Here is a 13,435-nt window from a genome sequence, read left to right on the forward strand (position 1 = left end):
TGTGAGTAAATTTACATAAAACTATGTATTTACAGGTCTTGTTAACTACATGATACATGTGCAGCATAGAACAGTTATAAATTGGTTGGATAAAGGACACAGCAAATCTGTGATTCGATAATCCTCCTTCAGGCCCCAGATAATCCTCCTTCAGGCTCCAGATAATCCTCCTTCAGGCTCCAGATAATCTACCTTGTACTGTTTTTACCAGAAGAAATACCTCTACTTCTCAGTCAGTGTACACATCAATATATTAGTTAACTAAGAAACCAAAACAGACAATGGAAATTGTTTTTTTTAGATTATAATGTAGTTTTATATGTGAAAGGTAAGATGCAGAGGACTGTGCATGACAATTAATACATGCTTGCCTTGACATTATCGGGAGTGTTTGTCACTGAAATTTAATCATGGCTTGATTGGTTTAGCCTTACAGTCTTTTACACTGCTATTAATTTTAAAAAAATATATGAAAAAAAAAGGAAAGGAAGAGATGACTGTTTTGGTGGGTGTAAAGTTTACATCTCTTCCTGTTTGAAGTATATTTTCATTCTTCTCCGTGGCAAAGAGAATGTATTTTGTTAATTAAAGCTCAAGGCACCATTGATATGAATGCAGTGCAGCTTCAGTACTGTAGTTATAAGCATAGTTTTGTAATTCACATGTTCACCGCTTAGTGATGATGATAACTTGACAAATAATTAATCAGAAGAGACAAGTGTAACAGGTAGGCAGAGCATGGACTTCCAGATCCAATCTGTAAATTGGTTATACTGTAATATGGGCCGTTGACTGTTAAGTTGTTGACACCTGAGCTTGACATACAGTAAGCTTCAAAAAGGGTACGGCAAAAATGTCATTGGTAGGTTCCAACGGTTTAGTATTTATATTGTGAATTCTGACTGATTGCATACAGGTAGAAAATGCCTCATGAAATAATGTACAGTAGGAGGGTGTTTTGGCCAACTTAAGTGTATTGGTATTCTGACTTGTATGAAACATTTTTTCCTTCATGTTGTTTTGTGTTACTCAACCTAATACTATATCATGGTTAGTGTATGTCACAGTGAAGCCTAAACAACTCAGCAGTCCCATGCTTTGTCAGCGAAATATTTTTGCCCAAAGTGACGATTTTATAATCGTTCTGCATATAATCTATATGCGTGATTTCAAGTAAATAGATCCTCGAAGAGCAAGGGTTTTGCAAAGAAAGGACAAATCAAACACAATCTGTCTAAGAATGTTGGGTTACTCTATAGTGTAAGTTATTGTACTACTCTAAATGTACAGCACTGAATGATGGCTGGGCCCCGACGGCAAAACGAGCATGACAAGAACGTTGGCTGGATGTATTTTTGGGGGCACCTCGGTAAACATTGAGAGCACAACAGCTTTTTGCCGTTGGTTATGTCAAGCCCATCACACTGTGACCCTAAGCATCATTTACAACAATTTTTCTGTTAAAATTTAGACTTGCGCAAGATTTATTAGAAATAAACTGTTAATGTACTTGTTACTGATCATGCACGTAGATGAACAGTTGATACTAGAAAGGGAAAAGTATGGAAACTTCAAACTAACTGTTCACAGTCAGTGGCACTCAGTGCTCAGTTTGACTTTACTTCTTTTATATATATTTAGTAAAATTATGATTACATGAATCAATGAAGATCTTGCAAGAATATGGAATGCTGTCCTAAATCTCATTTTTAAGGTTGATTCATGAATAGAAAAATTGTAAAGTATGAAAAAAAAGGAAAAAGGAGAACAGTGTGTAAATTTAGCGGTCGTCCGGTCGTCCGAGACGACCAAATTACCTGCCGGACAACCAAAACTTGTCAAATCGTGAAGTACTGGTTGCCCGGCGGACAACCAAAAACTTTCAAAAAGGCTGGTTAATGTTCCGTGAAACAAACGGAAAAAGACACAGAAACAAGCGTGAAACCAAAAACTTAAAATGACATTTCAAATAAGAAGAAACTCATTCCAAACTCCGCCTTCATCTAATAAATAATATACGTAGGAGGGCCAAGCCCTCACATTGACATGGACCACTCAAACCAAGCTTCATGGTATTTTCTGTTCCGTCCGTTTGTCAACAAAGGCCAATCAGAGTTCAGGTTTACCCCCACGGACAAAGACCCCGCCCATCCACCACATTTTTTTTAGAAACGAACACCAAGTACACACTCACAACTAGGTCAACGGAAAACATAACAAAACACATTTTTGAACGAACATCTTTCATTGTTTCTTTTCAAAAAACCACAACTTCTTCTGACAAGAACCAAAAGTTCTCCAACTCCTACAGATCATTAAATTTGTTTGAAAATAAAAATATCATAACAATCAACTGCAAGGTACAGGGTTACCAAAACTTCATTACAGATATTTTCATGCTAAAAATAGACGATGCTTTACCAAGATTCCCGTGATTGATTGGCTAATAGTCCCTACCGATTGTTTGCAAACATTCTTGCATTTTCAGTGCTCAATGAACAAGAAGTAAGTTGTTTAACAACAATTACTTGCAACGTTTACTTTCCCTTGTGTAGAGATAACAAAGTTTGGTGGTAAAGGCTATCATATATGTGCACTCAAATATCATAACGTTAGGCCTTGTCTCATATTTGTAACGTACATTTTGACAACAATCACTGCTGGTACGAAGATGCACTTGAATTGTTTCTGAGACTATCACGTTATATTTTAAACATTGTTTTGATCAGAAAATGTTATGAGTTTTGTGGGAAGCTTACATCTGATCCGGAAAGGATATTTTATCTCACAGAATGTTTCTTTTCTCTGCAATAAGAGTTGCTAATGTGAAATGTGCATTCATACCACAGTAGTTTCTGTTGCAAACTTTTTCGCGGCTCAATTGACCACGTGCTTCAGAAAAGTTTATTTTGGAGCAACATTCGTGTGTAAACTTACTTCTGTATTTTAGAACATTGAAGTTTGATTTTTTTTTATCGACATTGCGTAAAAATCTATTGTTGGAAGTGCTGCAAGGTCAAAGCATGGAGCTACTACAGAGTTGGCGAGTAGGGAAGTACAAGGGCGGATGAAGGAGGGGGCTGGGGGTATTTTTTTTAAACGGCAGGGTGGGCGAAAGGAGGAGTCGGCCGGGCCGCCCCTGTCAAACACCGAAGCTAAGACTTTTTCGGGGGCTTGCGTCCCTGGGACGCAAACTTTTTTTCGCTAATAACATTACTGAAACTGAAACACTAGACCAGTACTATGACGCACCTACAGCATACCACGTGGTTATTGTATCGTTACGCCCTGCAGCAAAACATCATGTACCTAACTAATGTACACAATCTTTGCTACAGTCAGCATTATTAGAAAATAAACACCGAATTTGATCTAGAATACATGAAATCGCTCAACATTCATGGTTTCTTAGGAGTCCCAAACAAGTATTTTTTTCTGAAGATAAATTACTATAGCTTAACAGGACGACCAAAATTTCAGCAGGACAACCAAAAATTGGTGAGCTGGTTGTCCTGGGGACAACCACTTCAAATTTCTTAAATTTATACACTGGAGAAAGAGAGAGAGAAAAAGAAAAAGAAAAGGAGAGTTAAGAGTAATTTGATGCTTGACGATTAACCTTCACTTTGTGTATGGTAGTTTCGACCGATTGCTCTCATGTTTTGAGTATTACGACTCTGTTAGATTTGGTAGAATTGCTGAAGTGGCAAGCTGTTAACAGACTAACAGAGTGCTTGTGTTTCTTGATAAGATGGTGTACAATTGTAAGTTTTATAGCTAATATGAGGTACCAGCTGCCTGATTGAGATGTCCTGGTATTTATAGTATGCATTCCTATTATAGTGATTACATCAAGTATCTCAAAGGTTCTACAACCTACCCACCGATACTGGAAGAAAGCCTAGGATCTTTGCAGGTAGCTGTGTACATTGTGATATATTAATAGGGAATTCACCTGAATGGTTTATGTCCTATTCAGAAATTTATTGTAATGACAGTGGAAGTATCTAGTTATTTAGTATTCTCTAATAGTACATTAAAAATCAGAATTAAATATATATACTGATGGGTTGTTTGTCAATTTACAACATAATATTAAACTACTTGCAGGTGCTACAGTGAATACAGTAAGTTGGTATTCAAACCTTTGTGTAGTTTGAAAGGCTATGAATTTCTCCCTCTCGTTGACTACTACAGTTCCCATAGTAAAACATACATCTTTACACTTGAAAAACAGCTTGCACATCTTGTACAGCATTTTGCCATGCGATACCGGATAGATCATTCCCTGATCTGTAGAATGCCAATGTTCAGCATGTGTATCTTATCTTGGCATACTGTACTACATACCACAACAGGGCTTAACATGCATAAATATACAAAACGTTAAATGGATGTTGTTGTAATTGTACATGCAGAAATCCCTCAACTGATGGCCGGCTTTGGATTTATTATGTTATTTAAATTACTCTGCTTTCATTGACTCGCAAGTCAACTGTTATTTTTCGGATATTGCACACATGTTTAGCTGTTCTTCCTTCGGAAAGACAACCTTTTTATTGTTAGATAAAAGCCTGTTTTCGTTTAGAGAAGATCGGGTGAATAATTTCACTGTTTTTCTTTTAATTGAAACTTTGTCAGATTGGTGTTAAACAGGAATGAATGCCAACAGCGGTGGTTTGCATTGATTCACAGTTGTTACGGTGCAGGGCAGTAAAGGGCAATGGTGTCTGGCAGCATTAGCTGCTGATATTACGTTCTATACTGCAAGCACAGCTATGACACAACCGTTCAGTACGCCGGTGGTTAATCACCATTTCGAATCTACTGTCTTTCCAAACTTTTTTAAAGGAAAGAAACAATTTCCTGTGTTCTGTTTCAGTTTCAGCGTGGAAATGTCTAGGTCACTTGTTGCTGCAAAGCAGTTGCAGGCTACAAGTGCATTACAACTGCAGCGCTTGAAAAATTGGAGGTAGTTAGTGAGTCAATAATTTTGCAGACTTAACATTGGTGCTTATAGTTTGATTGAATTGTAATATTGGTATTATACAGTCCAACCATTAACTACAGTAGATTTATGAAATTTTCGACTAAAATTTCATTTTCTTGTATTTGTTAGTTCAATTATGAACTGGCAGGAGTTGCTTAACTTTACGGAAATAGTTCAAGCCTGTGAGAGAAGCCTTGGGTGTTTAATAGACTGTTCTTTGAAAATGGAAGGAAGAAGGTCCTTATTAATGGGTTGTTTAACATGCATTTGCTCTTTACATGTACTGTGTACATGGGGGCATTTTCCATAGATGCATTTATGGTCAAGTTTTTTATGAACTCTGGCCTTATTGAGCCTATGGAAAATAGAGAAGTCAAGCTTTTTAGACATTACAGTAACCCCCAGGCTAAAATTCATCTGAAATTGAGATGACCGACGATGTTTTAACTTTGTAAATTATTATTTCTTTTGCAACTTGTTTATGTCATACTGTAGTGACCTGAAGCCATTTACTTTCTCTTTATTTCTATTTTCACATTTCAAGGTCAAATGTTAATATTGTTGACCCCGAAACCATTGTCATCATCAGGTCATATGCAAGTAATATCTTCGGCATGTCGGTATCAGTAAAATTTAGCCTCATTGCCGATAACAGCAAACCAATATCGAACTTTCAAATTGGAAGGCTGTTCTTTCTGGATATTAAACATTTTGGAATAAAAATACCATATACCATGCAATCCTTTAGGGCTGTGCATTTACGTTTAATGATCTAAAAATTTAAACGGTCGAATTTTTGTTCGTTTAAACGTGACATTTGACCTTGACTTCCCTAAAAATCGAGCTACACGAAATATAGGGTCAACAATCCAACTTTACCCTGATAGAAAATGTACAAAAGAAAAGTATTTTTACTTCTTCATATTATGCAGTAATTTTTCTCCTCACTTTAAGCTATATAATTACTTCCCACTGTAATACATGGTCATAACCTCCCTCTTCCCCCTCCCCAGGGTTCGCATTAGCCATGGGATTGCGTGTTTTGATTTGATTTTCATAATTTGATTTCAAATCCTTCATGTCAAAAGTTGCCAAGACTAGATTTTCTCGCAATATATATCAGCGCTCAAGTTGACTTAAACATTTGGGCTGTGTAGCGATTAATGGCTAAGAATTTGTTTAAACCGAGTTTTGTTCGTTTAGACATTTACACTTGTAAACGGCACAGCCCTAAAATTCGTACCAGCGGATTAAATAGGTTGAAGCCCACAGACAAATAAGAGCTGAAAATCTCTGATATTTTTTGGTTCTCACATAAATTCTTGGACAAATTTAACTCACTCACTCTACATAATAATTCAGATAGTTATGTTGAATTTGAGCAAAATTGTATGGCAAGGAATCATAAAGCCAACTTGCCTGTCAGGTTTTGAAACCATGTAGGCTGGCTGGTTTCTATGGCAATGGTTTGAAGTTTCTTTGACCTATATTATGCAAGTTCAACTTCACCATGCCTGTATTGTTATTATAACAGGCCTTTGACACAATTAACACTTAGGATAGTGAAAGTACTTTTCTCTTATTTTTTACCGGTTAATGCTTTTATTGTCCTATCTGACTATTTCAACACCCTAAAGTGCTTAAGTTCTTGGAAGCAACCTCTTTTCGTGTCACATTTGTAATCCATTGGCTGAATTAAAGTTGATGAGAAAACCAGTGAGATTTTAAGCTTATTTGTTTACCTTTATAGGCTGAAAATATGACCTAATGGAGAAACAAGAGGTTATCAATTTAACAGTTCACCCGGTTTAAGTATCTCTTATTGGCCGAATCACCGGATAACAGGTGTGTTAAATAGCTTCCATCCACCAAAAGTAAATTGGAGATACATCTGTCACCCTTCAGAATAGGCCCATGTGTGTTGCGTGTACTATTGTATAATTTGTAACTTGTCTGCTGTCTGTAAACCTTGCAAAGTACTCTTTGAGTGGATAATTTATTATGCATTTAATTCTTTACCAATGTGTGAGGATTTATTTGTCTGTCTATTTGGGGTTTTGTTTGGCATTTGTTTACTTGCCTTACTTCAGTTACCTATGCGGTCAAATTGTCATGCATGTGTGTGAGTGAGTACTTGTGTGTATGTGTGTATGTAGCTAAATTTAATTGGGATATTGCAAGATTTAGCCAACTTCAGCCGATATCATACTTAACACATGTATGGCTTAACTTTAACTAAAAGGATCCTATGGTTATAGATGAGTATGTAAAGGTCATGGGAAGGTGGTAGAGGGCAAAATGTGAGATCTTTTACCACTATATCTCATGAACAGTATAGCCTACAGTAAGTGACAGTTTCCTTTGCCATGTTAGTTTGCCTCCTGACCTGCAAATTCAAGGTCAGTAGACGGTGAATTTGGAATTTGGAAACTGCAGAAATAAACCTTGGATGAACTTCATGTTTGCATCTGTATGTGAATCTACCATATTGAGTACAAGTAACCTGGCAGTGTTTTCTTCAAAGGTCAAAGGTCATTTGGGTTCAAAAAAGTAATCATGTACTCGGGTTGAGTGTGTATCTTGGCCTTACCCAGCTCATGGAACCCATCTTGTGTCTTGGAGTTCAAAGATTGGTTGAGGTCACCAGAGGTCAAAGTCTGAGACTCTTGTAAAAATTACTTAGTTCCAACAATCAAACTGGGATGAACTTTATACTGAAAGTATAGGGTCATGTTATTGAGAATCAAAACTATTGTTTTCTATGCAGGTTAAACATCATTTGTTGTCAAAACTTCCAAATATGGCACACAGTGTGAGACAAATGTGCACTCATCATATGTGGCACGGAATGATGTACTTTATTGACATTTTGATTGGCTTTTAGATTGCATCATTTGGAAAACAGTGTCTTACAGTGTCTTAATAGTGTATTATGTCTTCGGATTTCTTCAAAGTAGTTTCCAAAGAAAAGTTTGAATGTCTTGATTGTATTGTTGCCATTTGCTTCACTTCTAGGAGCAAAATGCTTTCTTCTTGGTTCAGGGACCTGGACTAAGTTGTTATGTAAATCCTACATGACAAATATGTATTTAGTTACATTCAAATTTCGTTGAGCTGGGTTTTCCGTCGGACAGTACTGTATGCACAAAATGGGCAAAAGTTGTAGTCAAACCTTTAGGGAAACTGCCATCGAATTCAAATTTGTTGAGGACTTGCAAGTCAATTTAAATACCCTCTATGATTGATTGATACCCGCAAGAATAATATTTTCCATTTCTCATTTACCTCTGCAGAATTCCATTCGCCACAACTTGTCCTTACACAGCCGGTTTGTGAGGGTGCAAAACGAAGGAACTGGAAAGAGTTCCTGGTGGATGATAAACCCAGATGCAAAACCAGGGAAGAGTTCGCGGCGCAGATCCTCCAGTATGGATGGGAACAATGCAAAATGGGATAAGAAGAGAGGCAGGGCGAAGAAAAAGGCAGAGGAGAAGGCCAAAAACTGTTACCAAAATTCGTCTCAAAAAAATGAAGGTGCTGATGACCAAAATTCACTTCCGTTTTCTTTGGGGGACTTCAGATCAAGGACCAGCTCTAACGCTAGCAGCTGTGGTAGGTTATCTCCGATAATGGCACGTGAAGACTTAGCAGATATGCACGACAGGGAAGCGCCACCAATGTCACCCACTCCATATGTTGATCATATAGACGCACCCCATCATTTTGATACAGATTCCACTCACCCTGTAGATTTAGCAGACTTAGCTGCATTGTCAATAAACGCCGGTATGAACAGTCCACACCGCCCGGACCGCATGGACCAACTGCCCATACCAAACTTCCCGCCAAATGGAGGACACTACCATAACACCGGTGCGAATAACGGTAATGGGTACCACTCCATTTACTCCCCTCAGAGCTCAACGTACAGTAATCCAGAACTCTCTCCCGGTCAGAACGGAGGGCAAAGCCCGTACAGCTCCTATAGCCAACCAGCCACACCAGTCATGAGTCCATTGAGCCAGCAACGGCAGTGTTCACCCAACAACGGTGACATCAACACTTCATATATTCCACCTTCAGGGTTAATCAGTCAATCAGCGACTATTCTGTCCCAAGACGCTCTCTTGAACAGGCAGTCTGCCCATGCTGGAATGATGCAGGCGGTGCACACACAGTCTGTGCAGCCGCCTAGTTGTCGCAATGAGAGTAACATGGTTCATCAGTCATCTCTGCACCCTTATGCCCTACATGGGCAGCTCCAACCTAACACCACGTCCTCACTAGCTGGAAGGGTGTCGTCATCACACAGGGGTGGTGGCAACGCGGGTCTTCAACTTTATCAGCACAATGCTGGTATGACAATGGGAACCAGTCTGCAACATCAGGGAGGCATGACTGGGTCCATTCCAAACGATCTTAATAACTTGGAGATTAGTGGCACTGGGTTTGATTATGATATCGATAGCTTTCTAAGGAACGAAATGGCGCAAGGTGATGGATTTAGCAATGTGAGCTTTGACAATATAAATACTGGTAACACAGCTCCACCAGCATCAATGGGAACCAATTGGGTGCACTAAGACCGGTAAGTTGATATTTTACATTAGTTTCAGCTGTGAAAAAGAAAATTGTCATTGACACTACTCATGAATTGATAACTTATTATTGTCAAGTCTTGTGTTTTCTGCTCAGTTATGTTTGTGATTTAAAGGGCAAAAGAACATTCTTAATTTGTTCTGCTTGCATCATCACGCAGCCTATGTTGTGAATGCTTCTTGCATTTGGTCACCAGTATTACGAAACCTGGCAAGTATTACTCAAAACAAGATGGCAGCTGATCAAAATAACACATTCACCTTGGTCTACGTCCCGAAATGAACATCAGCTTTGCAGCTACCCTATTGTTTTTGATTCTTAAACAATTATGAACAATGTGGAAAAAGGCAACTTGAAAACATTCAAGGTTCAAGACATTGCCTCATCATTTGAAATGATGCATGCCTACGAAGGCAATCTTGTGAACTTCATATAAAAGGGAAATGTCTGTCACACAGCATTGTGCTTTAAAACTAGGACATGAATGATAATAGCAAGCCAGCTTAGGTCATCATAGAGGGAGACATTGCAGAGAGCAGCTGTCATGCCAAATGTGTACCTTAAACTGAGATTTTTTGCAAATACCAAGTAAGTCAAGTTGTGGACTTCTCTGCATAGAATGAGTAAGATCTGGAGACTTGTTTTGCTGCTTGTTCCAGTCTGAGGCTAGACATATCGCCCTACCCAGGGATTATTATTCTGCAACCTTTTCTTCCCACTTGTTTGTTTTAATTGATCCAAAGTTTATAGGAAGGAATTTTGACAAGGGTGAACTTGTCTAAAGAGTTGAATACAAGATATGAGAGTACTCCCAGCTGAGTTAGGGTGTTGGTCTCTTCAAAATTCTACACCTTGCCCACACACATAGCAGGTGCTGTGATTCTAAACCCTTACAGGATACACTGATTCCTGTCCCAGACTTTAACCTAGTAAAAACATCGCTCGTGTTTTGGTTTCCTTTCATTTGACATTTCTAGAGAGATGAAATCTATCCTAGGAAAGAAAGGAAAAGAAACAAAATGATTGGCATACCGTAGGAGAAAAAGAGGCTTGTGTGTGTGTGAAAGGGTACCCGGTATGTGCGTGCATAGACTTAAAAGTCATGTGCTTTTACACAGTGTTTAGAGTGTTTTGGGTTAATTGCCAAGCTAACCCTGACCAGATTGATGTACACAGTGCAGCAGATGCAATAAAAAAAAGTGCAGTAGATTCAATGAGATAGATAGAACTAAAAAATCCTTGGTACCAGCACCACAGGAGTGTTTTATTGAAGGCCTGTACTCAAAGGGAAGTGAACTAAGTAAAAACTGTTTAATGACAATGCCATGGTACAAAAGGAACGGCTGGATTTGGCATGATCATTCTCTCGGGAGTAAGAAGTTTGCTCGAACCCATTAGATTTTAAACCACCCAGCAGAAATATTTTATTTGAATAATATTCTTAAAGATAACACACAAATAAAATGATCAAGCAATCTCATCCCAGAGAAAGTCAGTGTCACTCTGTCATCATTCAAGATTGCAGATGATAAATTTCACACTGCGGCCTGTTGCGCTGTCCACCGTAGCTTGTTGAAATCCTTGAACAAATTAATGGAAGGGACAATTCGTCAGTGTTCATTGCATTTCTAGTCTGACAAATATATTCAAGTATTGCTATATATACTGTATAAGTTAATATTGGTATCTCAATGGTTTTTCCGTATATCCACCCGAAATGTACTGCACACGATCTCATTTACTCCAGCTACATATGGCACAGTTGGTAATGATTTAGCTGTTTCAATTCACTCTTCTCTTACCTGTCTCCAGTCTACTTATGCACTTTCGTCATCTAGCTAACTTACAGTACCAAGTTCTGGTAACATTTTAGTACTGCACCCTCCCTCATCAAGTGAACAATCCTTCATCTGGGAATCCGCCCACTAAATCCTCCTCCCAACTCTATGATTCATGGACTTACCTATCAGTTTTGGGGAACAAGTTTTTGGGAAGTAAGCCACATTGATGGACATCCCAGTGCCATCCCAGTTCTCCCTCCCTCACTCCCCCCCCCCCCCCTGCCTCTTTTCTTCCCAAGACCATTCTGACGCGTTAAACTCCTACAGTACACGTTTGTGTTTGTCATGAAGTTTCTGCATTGTTATGAAATCACAATGAGCTTTAAGGATTTGAGCATAACTACAGTATGGTTTCCTCAAACAAGCAAGTGGAGTAGTGTGATATAATATTATATAAATATAATATTATATAAAGAAGACAAAAAGGTGTTAATTACTTAACTTTTGTGTGGTTGCATTGGTTTAAATTAACTTTTAAAAAGCTCAAATTACAAAAAGAAAGTGAAAAAACCAAGTTATTTGCATGTCATAACCATTAAGGCAATGACAGAAATGAACATACTGAACATTCAAGGTTGTGGTGAATTTGTCAAATAACAATAATTACTTGTCCACTCTGTAACCATGTTTCTGCTTGTGCTTGCAAATAAACTGTCATTGACCAGATGCTTTTCGTTTTGGTGTACAGTACGGTAGCTACCATCTAAAGTATGCTATTTGTGTAATGGAAAGACCCCTGACTTTTGTTAAATTTCTTCCTTCTATGAGTAAAGTTTATTCCAAAGGGCAGAAGAAGGAATATGAACAAAAAGAAAGAAGGTCAAGCCAGGAAATTCTGCTATGACTGAGTTGTTACAATGTTTCAAACTTACTCATTCAGGCAGACTTGCATAGGAGCTTAGCTGTTATTAGGATAGTTACTGAAGTCACCTTGGGTGGTATTCAGGGTAGAAGGTTACAAATAGTTGTTGAAAAACTGGTCCATCAACAACTACATAAAGAAGGGGGGGTTGGCAGTATTTAATCTGTTATCGAGTCATTAATCATGAACCTCAGTTTTATTCTTTCACATTGTTTACACCTGAGGTGGAGGACAAACCCAGTCTGCTTGATGATGGACACATGTCACTACCAACAGTAGGATGGGGGGGGGGTGTATATTATTGGTCCATTGACCGATTGACTGACTGACTAACTGTAAATAAAATCTGGATTGGTTTAAATAATGAATATTCATGACATTGACTAGTTAATGGATACTGACTGTATCATCACTAGTCTTGTATGGAACGAGGTAGAAGTTGTTGAAATGCAAGATGGTAAAAAGAGTTGGAAGTTCTTCAGAGGGAGAATAAAGTTAAACAGTGCTCAGTGGAAGAAAAGGTCATTGCAACAATAGAGGAAAGAAAAGTTCAGAGAGTGAAGAAGAAACAGATTGGTTAAAGGGGAGAGGATAAATTAGAAAATAACAGAACTAAACTTGAACTTACTTGACATGAAATTTACTAAGTATGATCAGATTTGTTTTTGCAGATACAGTTTGCTTGGTACCTCTGTACTACATTGATATCAATTTTGGATTCGTTTGTATGGACAATGTTTGTTGTGGAGAAACTTGTCTGATACAGTACTGTATAAGTTTGTCAGCATTCCTGTTTCTTCCTTTGAGGTTCCCTCTTAATTAGAAGTGGCAAGCTAACTAGGAAGTCCTTCAGGTTAGCTAATTTATCAAGGTCTCTTTATGCTCAATCTCTCTCCTCAGAGCTTGTGTCTTTGCCAAGTTTTGCTTTTTTCTCAAACCTGGATGAAGGCAATCACAATACAAGTTAGTGTGGAGGTATTGCTACAGTATAGTTAAGTACAGTACACTAGGAGTGCGGGGTAGGCATCAGTGGCAGAGCTGGATGTTACCATATTATCGTCCGGGTTCCAAACTCTGCAACTTACGAAAGTCTGTAAATCAATCCTGTTCTGAAAAGATTTGCGAAAATGATTTTGATGTTCC

At 38.2% G+C, this 13,435-nt stretch overlaps 1 protein-coding gene across 1 annotated transcript in view; it reads left to right on the forward strand.

Moving 5' to 3' along the window:
* LOC139963078 (forkhead box protein O1-like) overlaps positions 1–13,435 on the forward strand; it is a 68,790-nt gene that overhangs the window by 10,772 nt on the left and 44,583 nt on the right. Inside the window, exon 2 of the mRNA XM_071963581.1 lies at positions 8,284–9,578. Coding sequence (XP_071819682.1) covers positions 8,284–9,573 — 1,290 coding nt within the window. The 3' untranslated portion in view covers positions 9,574–9,578. The remainder of the gene's footprint in view (positions 1–8,283; positions 9,579–13,435) is intronic.

Source organism: Apostichopus japonicus, chromosome 21 (assembly GCF_037975245.1).
Source record: "Apostichopus japonicus isolate 1M-3 chromosome 21, ASM3797524v1, whole genome shotgun sequence".
Lineage (NCBI taxonomy): Eukaryota > Metazoa > Echinodermata > Holothuroidea > Aspidochirotida > Stichopodidae > Apostichopus > Apostichopus japonicus.